This window comes from Rana temporaria, chromosome 1 (genome assembly GCF_905171775.1).
Source record: "Rana temporaria chromosome 1, aRanTem1.1, whole genome shotgun sequence".
Taxonomy (NCBI): domain Eukaryota; kingdom Metazoa; phylum Chordata; class Amphibia; order Anura; family Ranidae; genus Rana; species Rana temporaria.
Window position 1 is genome coordinate 38,226,729 of NC_053489.1, and position 21,435 is coordinate 38,248,163.

Consider the following 21,435-nt stretch of genomic DNA (forward strand, 5'->3'; position numbering starts at 1 on the left):
CCACCTTCCATCCAGTGCCACCTACCAGTGCCAGCTAAAGCCATCAGTGCCACCTGCCAATGCCAACCAGTGCCATCTGCCAGTGCTAACTATTGCCATCCAGTGCCACCTGCCAGTGCCAATTAGTGCCACCTGCCAGTCAGTGCCAACCAGTGCCACTTGCCAGTGCCACGTGCCAATTATTGCCATCTGCCAGTGCCAACCAGTGCCATCTGCCAATCAGTGCCACCTGCCAGTGTCAATAAGTGTCACCTGCCAATCAGTGCCATCTGATAGTACCATCTTTCAGTGCCATCCAGTGCAACCTGCCAGTGCCACCTGCCAATCAGTGAGTTCTGCTAGTGCCATCTTCCAGTGCCAATTAGTGCCATCCAGTGCCACGAGCCAGTGCCACCAAAAAAAAAAAAAAAGTCGGCCTAAAATATTGGCGGCCCAGATTTCTAAATATCGGCATCGGCCAGAGAAAAACCCATATCGGTCGACCTCTAGTTATAACCCACCCTTAGACCTCTTTCACATTGAGGCGTGGAGCCGCGGTGACGATATAGCCGCGCTATTTGTAGCGCGGCTATACCGTTGTATTTACCGCAATATTCGGGCGCTAGTGGTGAGGTTTTAACCCCCGCTAGCGCCCGAAAAAGGGTTAATACTGTGGTATTACCGCGCTTTCCCATTGATTTCAATGGAAAGGCGCGGTATAGGAGCGATGAACACACCGCTCCTATACCGCAGTAAAGATGCGGCTAGCAGGACTTTTGGAGCGCTCCTGCTAGCGCACCGCTTCAGTGTGAAAGCCTTCGGGCTTTCACATTGAAGCCTGCAGGGCATGATTTTTCATGCGGTATAGCATCGCTATTTTTAGCGCTGTACCGCATGAAAAAAGCCTCAATGTGAAAGGGGCCTAACTCTATCCAAAATGAGAAAAAAAAGTTTTGCCTGTAGTTCTACCTTAAGCATTGTAAATGATTCAGTTGACATTCCCTTTCAATATCTGCCTTTTAGACTAACGCTGAATTTCTGTTGTGTTCCAGGACTACATATGAGAACATGGCCAGTACGGACGAAGACCTGATCGGTATTCCATTCCCGAACCACAGCAGTGATATCTTATGTGGGCTAAACCAACAAAGGCAGGACGGCTTTCTCTGCGATGTGATCCTCATCATACAGGATCAGGAGTACAGGACGCACAGGTCGGTGCTCGCAGCCTGCAGTCAATATTTCAAGAAACTCTTCACTGCTGGCTCCATGACGGACCAGCCTTACATCTACGAGATCGACTTCGTCAAGCCAGATGCCTTCTCCGCCATATTAGAGTTTGCTTACACGTCCACGCTCACTATCACCACCTCCAACGTTAAACATATTCTCGACGCTGCTGAAATGCTGGAGATCCAATGTATCATCAACGTGTGCCTGGAGATCTTGGAGACGCCAAGAGACGGCGAGGAGGACGATGATGAGAAGGAAGAAGATGACGATGAAGACGATGATGAAGAAGATGAGACCAAAGACTTTGTTGACCAGGAAAATCAAATGGATATTCAGGAAACCAGCTTCAACCAAAGCCCACCGGAGTCCGATGAACCTGAGGAATCTTATCGGGAAACTCAGAAGGACCTACCAACCCATTACACTTCCACCAACAGTTCTTCTGGCCACCAAAGTGCCATTAAAGACTTTTCAATCAAGTCACTGTTGAGTGAAAACCTTTACCCAAAAAGCACAGCGGAGAAAAGGCCACCCATTTCCCATTTTGTTCCCGGTTTCTTTCCCCAGCTTTGGAATGGTGATCTGATGAACTTCTCTCAAGTCCAAGAACAGCCAGTAGACACCGGACCTCTGGATCTTGTGATCAAGGACAGGAAAATTAAAGAGGAGGAGGAGAATGTAGAGATCCCGGCCCTACCGTTTCCTACTGATTTCTTCAAGGATATGTTTCTAGAGCATTCCACCAAACATTTTGGGCAGATCAAAGCTGAAATGGATTATAGTGCTTACCTGAGCTTTCTGAGTGCGGCACATCTGGGCATGTTTCCCCCATGGCCTTTGGAAGAAGAGCGCAAGATCAAGCCGAAAGCCTCCCAACAATGTCCCATCTGTCATAAAGTCATCATGGGAGCTGGGAAACTTCCGAGGCACATGCGGACCCATACAGGAGAAAAGCCTTATATGTGTAATATCTGCGAAGTTCGTTTTACCAGGTCAGAGAATAAATGAAACAAAAATTTTACATTATTTAGAAGGGTTGGGATACATGCAGCCAGTATACAGTCACTCTCTTGGTCTAGGGCAGTGGTCTCCAAACTGCGGCCCATGGGCCAGATGTGGCCCTTTGCTTGATTTTATCTGGCCCTTGGGGTGCTTTTTTATTCATTGGCACCAATGATGGGGCAGAATTCCTCCCAATGACCCCAATGATGGGGCAGAATTCCTCCCAATGACACCAATGATGGGGCAGGCTTCCTCCCAATGATGGGGCAGAATTCCTCCCAATGATGGGGCAGAATTCCGCCCAATGACACCAATGATGGGGCAGATTTCCTCCCAATGACACCAATGATAGGGCAGAATTCCTCCCAATGATGGGGCAGAATTCCTCCCAATGACACCAATGATAGGGCAGAATTCCTCCCAATGATGGGGCAGAATTCCTCCCAATGACCCCAATGAGGGGGCAGAATTCCTCCCAATGACACCAATGATGGGGCAGAATTCCTCCCAATGATGGGGCAGACTTCCTCCCAATGATGGGGCAGAATTCCTCCCAATGACACCAATGATGGGGCAGAATTCCTCCCAATAATTGGGCAGAATTCCTCCCAATTACACCAATGATGGGGCAGAATACCTCCTAACGATGGGGCAGAATTCCTCCCAATGATGGGGCAGAAATTCCTCCCAATGACACCAATGATAGGGCAGAATTCCTCCCAATGATGGGGCAGAATTCCTCCCAATGATGGGGCAGAATTTCTCCCAATGACACCAATGATGGGGCAGATTTCCTCCCAATGACACCAATGATGGGGCAGAATTCCTCCCAATGATGGGGCAGAATTCCTCCCAGTGATGGGGCAGAATTTCTCCCAATGACACCAATAATGGGGTCCAATGACACCAATGATGGGGTCCAATGACACCAATGATGGGGGATTGTGTACTCCTGATGGCCACAGTCCGGTCCCCTTAAAGTCTGGAGGACAGTAATCCGGCCCTTTGTTTAGAAAGTTTGGAGACCCCTGGTCTAGGGGTATGCTTTTCTGATGCTTTATTTAAAAAATCAAAACTTGGATAGATGGTAACTCTGGGATACTCCAGCAACTTTAAGCCGTAACTCGAGGACACTAACCTTCCTCCTAAGAACCTGAACACAATCCTTGCTGGCATCAAATATATTGGGCTGGGCTATACCAAGACATCATAGATAATGTCCTCTTTGAGCAACGCTGACTCTAGTACAGGAGGGATAGTAGTAGCACACAGTCTCAGGGATCTCCCATACCAGTCTGTACTCACTAATGTCTTTGGATAATTTCTTCCAGACTCCTCTTCCGATTCTCCAGACCAGATCCCAAAAAGAAAGGTCAGCTCCAGCAAACTTTTGGCAGAAAAGGCCCCCCAGCTAGCATAGCTGGGACCAGGGCTGTGGAAAAGGGGGTACCACTGGTCCTCCTGTATGGGGCCTGGGCCAGCAGGGGGGCCCAAGAAGCAGGGTGAATCAGATGTGGGCAGGTAGGGTGATCGGTGCGTTGGGGGGGGCAATTCCTGTAACCAATCTGCAGCAACTGAAAGCTGGCTTCATCTCCGCTCCCTTCTGTTGGCTTTCAGCTGCAGAGAGAGCCATACAGGAGATTGGTTCCAGAAATTGCCCCCCCCCCCCCCCCCGCGCGCCCGCCACGCCGATCACCCTTCCTGTGGACCATATTTTCCCCCTTGCTGCCCAGGCCCCCCTGTGTGCCCCCCTACCCCGCAGTTCTGCTGGCTTCCCTCCTTTGTCTGATGCTGGAAGCTGAAAACACACAATAGGATCCTTCAGAGTGGGGGAAGGGTCTATTAAATGTCCTATCTACCATTCCCCCACGGAATGAACACAATGCGTGATCTGTACCTATCACTAACTGTGTTCATTCATAACTGAATTACGCTGAAAGACGCTTTCCCCGACTTGTTCATTCCCTGACTTAGTTGGGGTAGGCGGTACACTTTGGTGGGGGTGGGTCAGCCACGCCCTGCGACCTTTGACCTCTGGGAACCCGCCTTCTGACCTTTGGGGGAGGTCCCTGTTCCAATTCCTGATTCCTAGCCATATTCTTAAATTGGAAACCCTAACCCCTAACCCTAACCCTCTAACCCTAACCCTGTGTCAGGTTGTCTGTATGGGGCCTTTGGTTTCAAACAGCAGCCCTGGCTGGGACCTCAATGAACAGCAGACACATAGAAGGCCTGCCCAGAAGGGCAGCAGCCCTCCAGGCCCGGGATCTCCTCCTGCTGACAAGAACCCAGAGGCCCAGATTCTCAAAGGCGTTACGACGGCGCAACACCATTTGCGCCATCGTAAGTCCTAATCTGACCCCGGGTATCTATGCGACTGATTCTTAGAATCAGTTACGCATAGATACCCATTCGATCTGACAGGCGTAAGGCTCTTACGCTGTCAGATCTTAAATGCAATTTTTTTTCCCGCCGCTAGGTGTCGCCGACGTCGTTTTCCCCGTCGCTTATGTAAATGAGCAAATTACGACGATTCCCGAACGTACGCGCGCTCGACGAGGAGAGAATTTACGTCATTTCCGTAGCCTTTCCGACGCGTAAAGTTGCCCCTGGGTCTATGGAGGCGCAGCCAATGTTAAGTATGGCCGTCGTTCCCACGTCGAAATTTAAGACGTCCGTGAATGGCGCTGGACGCCATTTACGTTAACGTCTAAGCAAATGACGTCGGTGCGACGTCATTTAGCGCAATGCACGTCGGGTAATTTACCCGACGGAGCATGCGGGAACGCGCCTAATTTAAATGGTGCCCGCCCCATTTGAATTGGGCGGGCTTGCGCCGAGCGCTTTTACGATACACCGCCGCAAGTTTACAGGTAAGTGTTCTGAGAATCAGGCACCAACGCTGTAAACCTGCGGCGGTGTAACGTAAATCACATACGTTACCCTGCCCAGGAGCAACGAAATTGTATGAGAATCTGGGCCAGAGTATTTATGCTCCCTCCCAGCCACCATCTGGGCACCTCTCCCCAGGGATTGGCTAGGGCTGCATAAATATTCAGCTTCTGATTTGACTCTCCCAGCCCACTATCTTTCAGTACCCTCCAGACAGGTGGGGGACGCAGCCAGTAAAACAAAAAACAGACCAACATAATCAGCCATTACAATGAGCTAGTAACTAAATTTACCTAACCTAGCACCTATCTAGGAGGGTGCCACATCACTATTGTCTACTCTTTCCAAATATTTTGGCTAGGAAAAGGAGCCCAAGGGAAAAAAAAAGTCCTTGTAGACAACCAATAAGGCAAAAAAGCAAAAACAGTTCTCTATCCATTTAAAAATGGTAATTCTTATTCTCGAATCTTCAACTAGCCATTTTTTTTTTTTTTTATCATATTTTAACCACTTCCCGACCGCCGTATATGTACGTCCACAGAATGGCACATACAGGCAGATGGGCGTACATGTACGTCCTTGCCTTCTAGCGGGTGGGGGGTCCGATCGGGACCCCCCCGCTACATGCGGCGGTCGGATTCCCGCGGGGAGCGATCCGGGACGACGGCGCGGCTATTCGTTTATAGCCGCTCCGTCGCGATCGCTCCCCGGAGCTGAAGAACGGGGAGAGCCGTATGTAAACACGGCTTCCCCATGCTTCACTATGGCGCTGCATCGATCCCTTTTATAGGGAGACTCGATCGATGACGTCAGTCCTACAGCCACACCCCCCTACAGTTGTAAACACGCACTAAGTGAACCCTAACTCCTACAGCGCCCCCTGTGGTTAACTCCCAAACTGCAACTGTCATTTTCACAATAAACAATGCAATTTAAATGCATTTTTTGCTGTGAAAATGACAATGGTCCCAAAAATGTGTCAAAATTGTCCGAAGTGTCCGCCATAATGTCGCAGTCACGAAAAAAATCGCTGATCGCCGCCATTAGTAGTAAAAAAAAAATTAATAAAAATGCAATAAAACTATCCCCTATTTTGGGAAACGCTATAAATTTTGTGCAAACCAATCGATAAACGATTATTGCGCTTTTTTTTTACCAAAAATAGGTAGAAGAATACGTATCGGCCTAAACTGAGGAAAAAAAACATTTTTATATATGTTTTTGGGGGATATTTATTATAGCAAAAAGTAAAAAATATAGCATTTTTTTCAAAATTGTCGCTCTATTTTTGTTTATAGCGCAAAAAATTAAAACCGCAGAGGTGATCAAATACCACCAAAAGAAAGCTCTATTTGTGGGGAAAAAAGGACGCCAATTTTGTTTGGGAGCCACGTCGCACGACCGCGCAATTGTCTGTTAAAGCGACGCAGTGCCGAATCGCAAAACCTGGCCTGGGCATTTAGCTGCCTAAAGGTCCGGGGCTTAAGTGGTTAAATTCCGCCCATGTTCAGTGTTATCCTTCTAGTACACGCTGACCCTCCCTTCTGTAAAGCTGGCCCTGACCTCATACGCTATTTAAAACATCTCTAAAATGTGAGGAACCTTCTTGCCGCAGCTGAGTGATTATGTGCCTCTTAGGACAATGATGCAATAATTACTTGTGAGGAAAGATTTGGCCTCATGACTTTAAACAGAGAGACATGTGAAGGTCTGTTTTCAGAAGAAATTCATAAAGCATGGGGCAAGGAGAGACCTTCCATAGACGACAGGTTATAGAACAGACCGTGAGACTCTGCTGCCACCTAGTGCCCGATGGTAAACATAACCATAAAAATAAAATCGCATTTGCAGATTGCACCATGGAGGGGCGAGGAGCGGGCACAATGTGATGCAATGAAAGCGAAAAGGAAAAAAAGATTTAAAGGGAGCGCTTTTGCGTTTAGATTTGAGCCACGTGGCCCCCAGTCTTCCAGTTGAGGGCCACTGCTAAACTTTCTTCTTTATATATCATTTTTTTTTTCAAATGCAATTGTTTATTACATTTGTTGTTTATCTTTAAAGGGCATCAAGCGGGTACTGTGAGCTGAATCTAAAGATGCCCACACATGCAAGCTGAAAAAAAGACATTGGGCCAGATTCTCGTAGATCTGGCGTATCTCTGCGGCGGCATAACGTATGTCATTTACGTTACGACGCCGCAAGTTTTACAGGCAAGTGCTTTATTCACAAAGCACTTGCCTGTAAAGTTGCGGCCGCGTAGCGTAAATCACCCGGCGCAAGCCCGCCTAATTCAAATTATCCGGGTAGGGGGCGTGGAGCATTTAAATTAATACCGAACGTACTGCGCATGCGCCGCCCGGAAAATATCCCAGGGTGCATTGCTCCAAATGACGTCGCAAGGACGTCATTGGTTTCGACGTGAGCGTAAATGGCGTCCAGCCCCATTCACGGACGACTTACGCAAACGACGTAAATTTTTTTAATTTCGACGCGGGAACGACGGCCATACTTAACATTGGTTGCCCCTCATATAGCAGGGGCAACTTTACGCCGCGCAAACCTAACGTAAACGTCGTAACTTCACTGCGTCGACCGCGCGTACGTTCGGGAATTCGCGTATCTAGCTAATTTGCATACTCAACGGGGAAAGCGACAAAGGCGACACCTAGCGGCAAAAAAAAAAAATGCACTTAAGATCCGACAGCGTAAGAGCCTTACGCCTGTCGGATCTAATGCTTATCTATGCGTAACTGATTCTAAGGCCGGGTACTCACGACCAAACATGTATGGTGAAAGCGGTCCGTCGGACCGTTTTCACCATACATGTCTGCCAGAGGGCTTCTGTACGATGGTTGTACACACCATCGTACAGAAGTCCGCGCGTAAACAATACGCGGGGCGTGTCCGCGGTGTCGCCGCGTCGATGACGCGGTGTCGCCGCGACAATGACGCGGCGACGTGGGCGGCCCGCCTTTAAAATGCTTCCACGCATGCGTCGAAGTCATTCGACGCATGCGAGGGACGGCGGGCGCCTGGACATGTACGGTAGGTCTGTACTGACGACCGTACATGTCCGAGCGGGCAGAATTCCAGCGGACTGTTTTAAAACAAGTCCAGGAATATTTGTCTGCTGGGAAAAGGCCCGGCGGGCAAATGTTTGCTGGAATTCGGCCCGCTCGCGCCCACACACGACCAAACATGTCTGCTGAAACTGGCCTGCGGGCCAGTTTCAGCAGACATGTTTGCTCGTGAGTATGGGGCCTTAGAATCAGTCGCATAGATACGACGGCCCAGATTAGGACTTACGACGGCGTACATGGCGTTGCGCCATCGTAAGCCCTTTCAGAATCTGGGCCTTAATTTCAGCTTCTGAGAACTTCCTTGGTTATTTTTGGTGCAAATAATGATCGCCGTATGCGTTATAAACCACACCCAAAACATTAACACTGCCTCATAATCGCATATCTATTAAATCTAATCCATGAATTTAAACCTTAAAGCGGTATTGAATACAAAACCAAAATGTAATATATTGCAGCTTACCGATCCTTATGCCGCGTACACACGATCATTTTTCAGCATTTTTCCAACTTCATCATTAAAACGATGTTGCCTACACACCATCGTTTTAAAAAATGCTCTAGCAAAGCGCGGTGACGTACAACACGTACGCCGGCACTATAAAGGGGAAGTTCCATGCGGATGACGCCACCCTTGGGGCTGATTCCGTGTTAGTAAAAGACGATTCGCGCTTTTCTGTCTGTTACAGCGTGATGAATGTGCTTACTCCATTATGAATGGTAGTTTTACCAGAACGAGCGCTCCCTTCTCATAACTTGCTTCTGAGCATGCGCGGGTTTTTAACGTCGTTTTAGCCCACACACGACCATTTTTTACAACCCGAAAAACGACATTGTTTAAAACGACGTTAAAAAATGCAGCAGGTTCGAATTTTTTTTTGTCGTTTTTCAGAACCTGAAAAATGATGTGAAGCCCACACACCATCATTTAAGATGAAATTTTTTAAAGATGACATTTTTTTAATGCCGAAAAATGGTCGTGTGTATGCGACATAGATGTGGTGGCTGCATTCGTTTTATTTTTTATGCTTTTTTCCCTCTGTTTTCATCTGGAGATCCGGCCAGTAACACACTCCCGTATTAGAGTTTTCATTTGCGATCAAGCCTTGGTAGCATTAACCACTTGGCGTCCGCGCTATAGCCCAACGATGGCCACAACGTGGACCCCAAATGCCAGGAGGCCATCAATAGACATCCTCCCCTTCGCGCACTCTCTGAGACTCGGGTGATCACAGATCCATGTAAGGGGACGGTCCCGGCATGTGTGCAAGGGACATCGGTTCCGAAGAGGTAGAGGTGATTCTGCCTCATTTGTGCCCACAAATAACGCCTGCCAGTGCCACATGCCATTGCCACCTGCCAGTGCCCACCAGTGCCACCTATCACTGCCCACGAGTGCCACCTATTAATGCCCACCAGTGCCACCTATCAATGCCCACCAGTGGTGCCTCATCAGTGCCACCTAGTAATGCTGCCTATCAGTGTAACCCATCAGTGCCCATTATTGCCACCCATCAGTGCCCATCACTGCCACCCAAAAGTGCCCATCACTGCCAGCTATCAGTGCCACCTATCAATGCCACCAATTAGTGCCACTTCTCAGTGCCCACCAGTGCCACCTATCAATGCCCTTCAATGCAACCCATCAGTGCCACCTCTCAGTGCCCACCAGTGCTGCCAATCAGTGCCCACCAGTGCCGCCTTATTGGTGCCCATCAGTGCAGCCCATCAGTGCCCATCAGCGCAGCCTCATCAGCATACATCAATGAAGGAAAAAAATTACCCATTTGCAAAATTTTATAACAAAATATAAAAAAATATTATTTTCTTTGAAAAAAGAAAATCGGTCTTTTTAACCACTTAAGACCCGGACCAAAATGCAGCTAAAGGACCTTGCCCCTTTTTGCGATTCGGCACTGTGTCGCTTTAACTGACAATTGCGCGGTCGTGCGACGTGGCTTCCAAACAAAATTGGCGTCCTTTTTTTCCCACGAATAGAGCTTTCTTTTGGTGGTATTTGATCACCTCTGCGGTTTTTATTTTTTGCGCTATGAACAAAAATAGAGCGACAATTTTGAAAAAAATGCAACATTTTTTACTTTTTGCTGTAATAAATATCCCCCAAAAACATATATAAAAAAAAAATTTCCCTCAGTTTAGGCCGATACGTATTCTTCTACCTATTTTTAGTAAAAAAAATCGCAATAAGCGTTTATCGGTTGGTTTGCGCAAAATGTATAGCGCTTACAAAATAGGGGATAGTTTTATTGCATTTTTATTAATTATTTTTTTTTTACTCTTAATGGCGGCGATCAGCGATTTTTTTCGTGACTGCGACATTATGGCGGACATTTCGGACAATTTTGACACATTTTTGGGACAATTGCCATTTTCACAGCAAAAAATGCATTAAAAATGCATTGTTTACTGTGAAAATGACAGTTGAGTTAACCACTAGGGGGCGCTGATGGGGTTATGTGTGACCTGAAGTGTGTTTACAACTGTAGGGGGGTGTGGCTGTAGGTGTGACGTCATTGATTGTATCTCCCTATAAAAGAGATCACTCGATCGATGCAGCCGCCACAGTGAAGAACGGGGAAGCCGTGTTTACACACGGCTCTCCCCATTCTTCAGCTCCGGGGAGCGATCGCGGGACTCCAGCTGTACGTACATGTGCCCAGCCGTGCCATACTGCCGACGTATATGTGCAGGAGGCGGTCCTTAAGTGGTTAAAAAAAAATTACAAAAAATAAAAACCGCAGAGGTGATTAAATACCACCAAAAGAAAGCTCCATTTGTGGGGAAATTATAAAAAATGTATTTGGTTACAGTGTTGTATAACCGCGCAGTTCTCATTCATAGTGCATCATTGCTGAAAGCTGAAAATTGGTCTGGGCATTGGTCTGGGCATTGGTCTGGGCATTGGTCTGGGCATTGGTCTGGGCCCTCCTGCCCAGACCAATTTTCAGCTTTCAGCGCTGATGCACTTTGAATGAGAATTGCGTGATCATACAACACTGTACACAAAAGTGCCCAGTAAGCAAGTGGTTAAAAGAAAAAAAAAATAGATAAGGGGATTGGATTTCAAATATATATATATACACACAGTATCTCACAAAAGTGAGTACACCCCTCACATTTTCATGTGACAACACTGAAGAAATGACACTTTGCTACAATGTTGTGTAGTGAGTGTACAGCTTGTATAACAGTGTAAATTTGCTGTCCCCTCAAAATAACTCAACACACAGCCATGAATCTCTAAACTGCTGGCAACAAAAGTGAGTACAACCCTAAGTGAAAATGTCCAAATTGGGTCCAATTGGCCATTTTCCCTCCCCAGTGTCATGTGACTCGTTAGTGTTACAAGGTCTCAGGTGTGAATGGGGAGCAGGTGTGTTGAATTTGGTGTTATCGCTCTCACTCTCTCATACTGGTCACTGGAAGTTCAACATGGCACCTCATGGCAAAGAACTCTGAGGATCTGAAAAAAAAAAAGAATTCTTGCTCTACATAAAGATGGCCTAGGCTATAAGAAGATTGCCAAGACCCTGAAACTGAGCTGCAGGATGGTGGCCAAGACCATACAGCGGTATAACAGGACAGGGTCCACTCAGAACAGGCCTCGCCATGGTCCACCAAAGGAGTTGAGTGCACATGCTCAGCGTCATATCCAGAGGTTGTGTTTGGGAAATAGACGTATGAGTGCTGCCAGCATTGCCGCAGAGGTTGCTGCAGCCTGTCGATGTATTTTTTTTCTATGTGACACTTTTTAGTGAATGAGTAGGGGTACAATGTACCCCATACTCATTCACATAGGGGGGGCGGTAGGATCTGGGGACCCCCTTGTTAAAGGAAGCTTCTAGATTCTGATAAGCCCCCCACCAGCAGACCCCCTCAACCACAGCCCAGGGTTGCGGGGAAGAGGCCCTTGTCCCCATCAAAATGAAAACAAGGTGCTTTGGGGGGGCCCCAATATACCCCCCCCCCCCCATGTTGATGGCATGTGGCCTGGTTTGATTCAGGAGAGGGGGAGCGCTTACTCATCCCCTCTATTTTCTGACCTCCTGGGCCACGCAGTTTTTCTATTTATTTATTTTTGGCGTGGGGGTCCCTTCCAAATCCATACCAGACTTGAAGGGCCTTGTATGTCCGCCGTGTCCCGTGATTGGGTCACGGAGCTGAAGAACGGGGAGAGGTCAGTGTAAACACAACATGTCCCCATTCTTCCTAGTGACATGTCGCTGATTGTCTGTTCCCTCTCATTGGGAGCAGTGATCAGTGATGTGTTACTCGTAGCCACTCCCCCTAACAGTTAGAATCACTCCCTAGGACACACTTAACCCCTTCAGCGCCCCTACAGGTTAACCCCTTCACTGCCAATGTAATTTTTACAGTAATCAGTGCATTTTTATAGCACTGATTGCTGTATAAATGACAATGGTCCCAAAATGGTGTCAAATGTGTCCGCGATAAAAATCGCTGATCGCCGCTGTAACGGGAGGGCCCGTGGAATCCAGAAGCGCTTAGAAAGTATGAGATTCTCCTGTTTCAGCTTCACCGATGCCTCTTATGTGTAGATCACCCTGTGTCTCTGATAGGGGCACAGGGTGAATGAGAACCCCACTATGGTCTGTGCTAGTCACATTTAATGCAGTATAGATAATGGGCCAGATCCTCAGACGAATTACGCCGGCGCATCTATGTATACGCCACGTAATTTCAAAGTTCCCGCGTCGTATCTCTGTTTTGTATCCACAAAACAAGATACGACGGAATCTGGGCTCGATCCGACAGGCGTACGTCTTAGTACGCCGTCGGATCGTAGGTGCATATTTACGCTGGCCGCTGGGTGGCGTTTCCGTCGAATTCCGCATCGAGTATGCAAATTAGCTGGATATGGCGATCCACGAACGTACGTCCGGCCGGCGCATTTTTTTACGTCGTTTGCGTTCGGCTTTTTCCGGCGTATAGTTACCCCTACTATATGAGGCATATCCTATGTTAAGTATGGCCGTCGTTCCCACGTCGAATTTTGAAAATGTTACATCGTTTGCGTAAGTCGTTCGCGAATAGGGCTTTGCGTAAAATGACGTCACCGTCGTAAGCATTGGCTTGTTCCGGTTTAATTTCGAGCATGCGCACTGGGATACCCCCACGAACGGAGCATGCGCCGTTCAAAAAAACCGTCATTTACGTTAGGTCACGACGTATTAACATAAAACACGCCCCCATCACATACATTTGAATTGCGCGCCCTTACGCCGCCTAAGTTACACTACGGCGGGAAATCTTTGAGGATACAAAAAAAAGTAAGTTACGGCAGCGTAGTGTATCTGAGATACACTACGCCGGGCGGAGAGAAGCGCCGCGCTTCGTGGATCTGGCCCATTGTATATATTGTATAAATATTGTGTGTTGGCTGGTGTATACTATTAAGCTTGCTGTGGTAATTAAGTCTGCTACTGTGATGTAAATGAAGCTCGGGTGGCTTCTGAAAGACCTTTCATTGTGTTATGCTAATTGACACTGTATTGTGTGAATTTCTATTGATGATAAATGTGGATTGTGAGTTAGCACAGTCTAAAGGTCAGATGTCTGACTTTTAGCTCATGTAGATTATCTCGGAGACAAATGTCTGCCTACTAAAAGATGTGTATTGAGGGGGGCTCGTTAGTAACCATTGTATGGTGTTGTGGGTGGAGTGTGTCATTGTCCATTTGATTACTGCAAGTATTCTTTTTGGTGTATATAAGAGCCTGCCTTCTCAATAAAGATTGGCCATTCCTGTTGAACCAGAGAACAGAGCTGTGTCTCGTTTCTGGGGGGGATTCGTATAGGTCGTGTCGCCGGATTGTGGAGTGTCGATAAGCTATCTTGGGTTCGGAATGGAATATCGTAAACGGCGTTAACCCCTGTCCCATTTGGGGTTCCGTTACAGACGCCATTACTAGTAAAAAAAAAAATATTAATAAAAATGCCATAAAACTATCCCCTATTTTGTAAACGCTATAACTTTTGCACAAACCAATCAATAAACGCTTATTGCGATTTTTTTTTATCAAAAATGTGTAGAAGAATACGCATCGGCCTAAACTGAGGACATTTTTTTTCTTTTATATTTATTGGGGATATTTATTATCCATATATCCATAAAGCAAAAAGTTAAAAATATTGCTTTTTTTTCTAAATTGAAATAAAATACCACCAAAAGAAAGCTCTATTTGTGGGAAAAAAATTATGTACATTTTGTTTGGGAGCCACGTAGCACGACCGCGCAATTGTCAATTAAAGCGATGCAGTGCCGAATCTCAAAAAATGACCTGGTCATTGGGCAGCCAAATGGTCCGGGCTTAAGTGGTTAAGGACGAATTGGGCAGTTTCCCAGCTTGCTCCTTAGCAACCAGCTATACATTATATTACCAAAAGTATTGGGACGCCTGCCTTTACACACACATGAACTTTAATGGCATCCCAGTCTTAGTCAATGATGAGTTGGCCCACCCTTTGCAGCTATAATGCCCTGTACACGCGATCGGTTCGTCTGATGAAAACGGACCGATGGATTTTTTCATCAGATATCCGATGAAGCTGACTTTCATCAGTCTTGCCTACACACCATCAGTAAAAAATCCGATCGTGTCCAACGTGGTGACGTAAAACACAACGACGTGCTGAGAAAAATGAAGTTCAATGCTTCCGAGCATGCGTCGACTTGATTCTGAGCATGCATGGATTTTTGACCGATGGATTTCCCCACAGACGATCGGTTTTTTAACCATAAGAAAAATTTAAAACAGGTTCTATTTTTTTTTCACCGATGGGAAAAAAAACGATGGGGCCCGCACACGATCGGAATAAAGTCCCCGCCCCTTTCCAAAAACGCCCTGGATCAAAAACACATAGGCCCGGATTCACGTAGCACTTACGCCGACGTATCTCGAGATACGCCGCGTAAGTGCACATATGCGCCGTCGTATCTATGCGCCTGACTCTGAAAGCAAGATAAGCCTGAAAATAGGCTTCATCCAACCGACGTAAGTTTCCTACGCTGTCGTATCGTGGGCGCATATTTACGCTGGCCGCAAGGGGCGCTCCCATTGATTTACAATTCGAATATGCAAATGAGTGAGATACGCCGATTCACGAACGTACTTGCGCCCGTCGTAAAGTTATGCCCCATAAAGCAGGTGTAAGTCAGCAGCATCAATGCAAATGGCTGCACCAGGGAACACAGCCGTCGTTTTTTACGTCGTTTACGTAGTACGTGAATAGGGCTGGGCGTAGGTTACATTCACGTCGTAGGCAGTGATCCGTCGTATCTTAGGGAGTAGTTTCGACGTGATTCTGAGCATGCGCACTGGGATACGTCCATAGGACGGCACATGCGCCGTTCGTTTTAAGTACTTCTATGACGCTTGGCCCATCATTTGCATGGGGTCACGCCTCATTAGCATGGCTCACGCCCACTACCTCCTATGCTGGCTTACGCCGAGGAAACCCAGCGTATCTTTAACAGCGAGTGGGGGCGAGTGCATTGTGAATCCAGTGCTTGCCACTCTGCGATACGCCGGCGTAGCCTAAAAAAGATACGCTACGCCGGCATAAATATGCGCCAATGTATGTGAATCCGGGCCATGGATGTGAATGTGTGCCAATAGGAAACCCTGCTACATGGACTGTAGTAGGTTTCTGCACCAAAAAGGCACAGAAAAGCGCACAGGAATGTAGGGTGAGTGTCCCTCATTCTCAAGTTTGGGAGGTATGTATTCGGATATATTCGGCTCTGAGACCACCCTCAGCGTCATCCCCCTGCTGCTTCTCAGTATGGCTCATGTTATGTCTGGGCCACACATAGAAGATTCCTGAGTGAGATAGAAAAGGGTGGAAGGTGAGGAAGATCCAGGATAAAACCTGCCTGCATTGTCTGGAAGGGGCGGCCATGATACAGAAGAGAGGCGATCAGATATCTCAGAGCTCATCAGTACAGGATCACACATGTCTCCGGGGGAGGGGAACACCAAGCTGTATTCTATGGAGTGTATGTGAGAGCAGGGAGGGGGGAGCTATGGATGCAATAGATTATCAAATATACATTTTAAATAAATACGAGGATGATTTTATATGTGAGCGCCGAATGCGTTCCCTCTGGTTTCCAGCAATCATCTTCTCCTATCTGCTCCCATTTGATCTTAAAGGGGTTGTAAAGACAAAAATATTTTCCTCTTAAATTAAAGTCTGACAGTAGCTGATAAAGTAAAAAGTAATGTTTTGCATTATAACTAGTTTGATACCTGTTGAAATCGAGCCGTTTTATTCACCTCCGTCACTCCTGAATCATTATTCTCACTGGCCCAGATTCTCGTAGATGGGCGTAAAACTGCGGCGGCGTAACGTATGTCATTTACGTTATGCCGCCGCAAGTTTTACAGGCAAGTGCTTTATTCACAAAGAACTTGCTTGTAAAGTTGCGGCGGCCTAGCGTAAATTCCAGCGGCGCAAGCCCGCCTAATTCAAATGAGCCGGGTAGGGGGTGTAGAGCATTTAAATTAGGTGCGTTCCCGCGCCGAACGTACTGCGCATGCGCCGTCCCTAAAATTTTCCGACGTGCATTGCGCTAAATGACGTCTCAAGGACGTCATTGGTTTCAACGTGAACGTAAATGGCGTCCAGCCCCATTCACGGACGAGTTACGCAAACGACGTAAAATTTTCAAATTGCGACGCGGGAACGACGGCCATACTTAACATTGGATACGCCACCTAGGGGGCATGTTTATCTTTACGCCGCGTATCTCTTACGAAAATGGCGTATCTTTACTGCGACGGGCAAGCGTACGTTCGTGAATGGGCGTAACGACTCATTTGCGTATTCTACGCCGGCCTCAATGGAAGCTCCACCTAGCGGCCAGGGTAAATATTGCACCCTAAGATACGACGGCGCAGGCCGTCGTATCTTAGGCATGTTTAAGTGTATCTCAGTTTGAGCATACACTTAAACATACGACGGGCTTAGATTCGGAGTTACGTCGGCGTATCTACTGATAGGCCGGCGTAACTCTTTGTGAATCTGGGCCTCTGACTTCCTGGTTTGCGGTGCGCATTCATTCTTGGTACGTCACGGCCTAATGGGAACTACAGTTCCCATTAGGCTTAGCCTCCATGCCTGTGAGGGATAAGAGAGCATCTTCACGCAGGGCTGTAGTCATAGGGAGGGGGTGAGCACATTCTGCTTTCCACCATGCAAAACGGCTCAGATGCTGGTGGAAAGCAAGAAGAGGAGTGACAGGAAATGGCATTTTCAAACCTGGATTACTGTGTTTTTTGGAGGTCAAAAGGAAAAACGAGGTAAGTGATATTCAAATGCTCTAGCTTACAGAAATCAATTGATCTAATAAAAAACTAACCTTTAGTGTTCCTTTAAAGTGGTATTAAACCAAAAGCAATTATATATATTATATTGCAGATTACCAATTCTTAGATGAGATAGCTGCATTCGTTTTCTTTTTAGGCTTTCTTTCTTCTATTTTCATCTTGTGTTCCAGCCATCAAGTCTGTTATTTTTCAAAAGCACAAGCTCTCCTGCAGAATGTAGCAGTTGACATGGATGGAATTAACCACTTACAACCACACACTTTGGGCCAGATCCACAAAAACCTGGCGCAACTTAAAAAATCCCATTTAAGTTACACTGCCTTAAAATTTCTACCTAAGTGCCCGATCCACAAAGCACTTACCTAGAAATTTCAGGCTGTGTAACTTAAATCCGGCCGGCGCAAGGCGTTCCTATTCAAATGGGGCGAGTCCCATTTAAATGAGGCGCGCTCCCGCGCCGGCCGTACTGCGCAATGCTCCGTAATGCTCCGGTAGGTACCCACGTGGGTAGGCACCCACCACGTGGGTACCTACCGGAGCATGTTGGGACGGTGAGGCCTATATAAATGGGATGCAAGGCGCGCTTCCATCATTGCAGCGAGAAGAGGCGTCGGGTCAACATCGGAAGAAGGGAGAAGAAGAGAAGAGAAGAAGATGACATCACAGAAGACCGCGCTGGCTGCCTGCTAGTAATTGAGCTAACACACGAAGATAGCAGGCAGCCAGCGCTGAAGAAGAAGGCACCGGACAGCTGCAGAAGAACCGGGGTGCGCCGAGTCAACAGCGGAGAGCGGCGAAGATAGAAGAAGACCCCCCCGGAGAGCGGAGAAGCCCCCCCCCCCCCGGAGAGCGGAAGAAGAAACCCCCCCCCGGAGAGCGGAGAAGACCCCCGGAGAGTGGAAGAAGAAGCCCCCCCTGGTATTAGAGCTAAAGAAGACAGGGGGGGCCTCCGGAGCAGACTAATAAATTATTTTAAAAACCCTTGTGTTGTGTGTTTAATAACTATCACTTTGCCTCCAGGTGAATGGGTAGGGGTACGATGTACCCCATATCCATTCACTTAGGGTGGGGGGCCGGTATCTGGGGGCCCCCTTATTTGAGGGGACTCCCAGATTCCGATAAGCCCCCGCCCGCAGACCCCGACAACCAACGGCCAGGGTTGTCGGGAAGAGGTCCTGTCCTCATCAACATGGGGACAGGGTGCTCTGGGGTGGGGGGGCCCGCAGTGCGCCCCCCTGCCCCAGAGCACCCAACCCCCCCATGTTGAGGGCATGCGGCCGGGTACGGCTCAGGAGGGGGGGGCGCTCGCTCGTCCCCACTCCCATTCCTGGCCGGCCGGGTAGCGTGCTTTGGATACGGGTCTGGTATGGATTGTAGGGGGACCCCCTACGTCGATTTTTCGGCGTAGGGGGGGTCTCCTTACAACCCATACCAGACCTAAGGGCCTGGTATGCTCCTGGGGGGGGAACCCATGCCGGTTTTGATTTTACAAATTGCCGTGGAGTTCTCCCTCAGGAATGCATACCAAATGCCGTCGTTTGAATGGGCTTTTACATGGTGTTACTAACTTTCCACTTTGTAAAACCAGCCCTAATTTTACACTTGCAAACTAAAACTTACGGCGAAAAAACGAAGCTGAAAAGCTTTGTGGATCGCCCTAAGTGCTAATTTGCATACTAGAAGCGGCATTTCGACTCGAAATGCCCCCAGCGGCGGATGCGGTACTGCATCCTAAGATTCGGCAGTGTAATTCAATTACACATGCCGGATCTTCTGCCTAACTTTGGAAAACTGCTTCTGTGGATCAGTTCCAAAGTTAGGACAAGGGATACGATGGAGTAACAGCAGTTACTCCGTCGTATCTCTTTTGTGGATCTGGCCCTTTGTTCTTTTTACTCCCCCCGAGCCCCCTCCCCTCCATACCGGATCTGTACCGCGCGGCAGGAGATTCCGTTTCCTGTTCCCGGCCGGACTGACAGGAAGTGAGCACTCAGTGTGCACTTCCTGTCAGTCCGGCCGGGAACAGGAAACTGAATCTCCTGTACCGCGCGGTACCCGGCCGGAGTACGGACTGACAGGAGGAAGAAAGAAGAGCTCAGCAACGCTACAGAGAAGGGGAAGTGACGACTCGAGGCAGCAGTGCTACAGGCTCTCTATAGAGCGCTCAGGCGGCTGCAGCATATAGGAAGCTTAGCACGGCAAGGGCCCTGCTTGGGGCCCCAGGCCAGCTCGTGGGCCCCAAGCAATTGCTTGGTTTGCCTGCCTTGTAGTGATGGGCCTGGCCGGAGGAGGGGAGAGGGGGGCTGTCTGTAGCTGCTGTCTGTGAGAAGGTTACACAACCCCTCCTCGCTGTTTGTCAAATGCTCTCTGAACAGTGATCCGATTGCGGATTGAGCTTCAAAGGGCAAAGCCAATGTGCACAAGCTCTAATTATTAGGCTTCGTTCACATGCGGCTTCAGCTTCGTTCACACATGAGACTAGGGGTGTCAAGGTTGTACACATACGGCAGCAAAAAGTTAAACAGCATGTCGCATTCAGCGGGCTTTACTGCCACTAAACACAACCAATACAAGTCTATAGGGCTGTGCTGCAAACACATGAAATGCCAGCGATTGCAGCACAGGTGTGTGCCATACACATAACATAACGTCTCCTCATCGTTTGTCTACAGTGCTCCTCCACTGCCACAGGGATTGGCCACCTATGAATACGCTTTTTTCCGGGTCCCTCCTCCGTCTCCTCATCCGGTTCCCGGTGTCCTCCGGCTCCTCATCTGGCTCCCTGGGTCCTCCTTTGACTTCCTCTGTCCTCCTCTAGCTCCCCGGGTTCTCCTTTGACTTCCTGTGTCCTCCTCCAGCTCCCGAATCCTACTTTGACTTCCTGTGTCCTCCTCCAGCTCCCCGGATCCTCCTTTGACTTTCTGTGTCCTCCTCCAGCTCCCCTGGGATCTCCCTTGGCTTCCTGTGTCCTTCTGCAGCTCCCCGGGTCCTCCTTTGGCTTCCCGTGTCCTCCTCCAGCTCCCCGGGTCCTCCTTTGACTTCCTGTGTCCTCCTCCAGCTCCCTGGGTCCTCCTTTGACTTCCTGTGTCCTCCTCCAGCTCCCCGGGTCCTCCTTTGACTTCCTTTGTCCTCCTCCAGCTCCCCAAATCCTCCTTTGACTTCCTGTGTCCTCCAGCCCCCCGGGTCCTCCTTTGACTTCCTGTGTCCTCCTCCAGCTCCCCGGGTCCTCCTTTGACTTCCTGTGTCCTCCTCCAGCTCCCCGGATCCTCCTTTGACTTTCTGTGTCCTCCTCCAGCTCCCCGGGATCTCCCTTGGCTTCCTGTGTCCTTCTGCAGCTCCCCGGGTCCTCCTTTGGCTTCCCGTGTCCTCCTCCAGCTCCCCGGGTCCTCCTTTGACTTCCTGTGTCCTCCTCCAGCTCCCTGGGTCCTCCTTTGACTTCCTGTGTCCTCCTCCAGCTCCCCGGGTCCTCCTTTGACTTCCTGTGTCCTCCTCCAGCTCCCCAAATCCTCCTTTGACTTCCTGTGTCCTCCTCCAGCTCCACAGGTCCTCCTTTGGCTTCCTGTGTCCTCCTCCAGCTCCCCGGGTCCTCCGTTGGGTTCCTGTGTCCTCCTATAGCTCCCCGGGTCCTCCTTTGACTTCCTGTGTCCTCTTCCAGCTCCCCGGGTCCTCCTTTGACTTCCTGTGTCCTCCTCCAGCTCCCTGGGTCCTCCTTAGGCTTCCTGTGTCCTCCTCCAGCTCCCCGGGTCCTCCTTTGGCTTCCTGTGTCCTCCTCCAGCTCCCCGGGTGCTCCACTGGTCCCCCTCTGTGCTCCTCCGGTCCCCCCCTCATCCTGGATCTGTCAGGATGGAGAGAGGAGGAAGGAGCCGGTAAATCTG

At 48.7% G+C, this 21,435-nt stretch overlaps 1 protein-coding gene across 2 annotated transcripts in view; it reads left to right on the plus strand.

The window, feature by feature from the left end:
• Nucleotides 1-21,435, plus strand: part of ZBTB7C (zinc finger and BTB domain containing 7C) — a 154,295-nt gene that overhangs the window by 126,840 nt on the left and 6,020 nt on the right. For both annotated transcript variants that reach the window (XM_040336611.1, XM_040336601.1), the window contains exon 2: nt 1,032-2,204. In XM_040336611.1, the coding sequence (XP_040192545.1) occupies nt 1,048-2,204 (1,157 nt within the window). In that variant the 5' untranslated portion in view covers nt 1,032-1,047. The remainder of the gene's footprint in view (nt 1-1,031; nt 2,205-21,435) is intronic.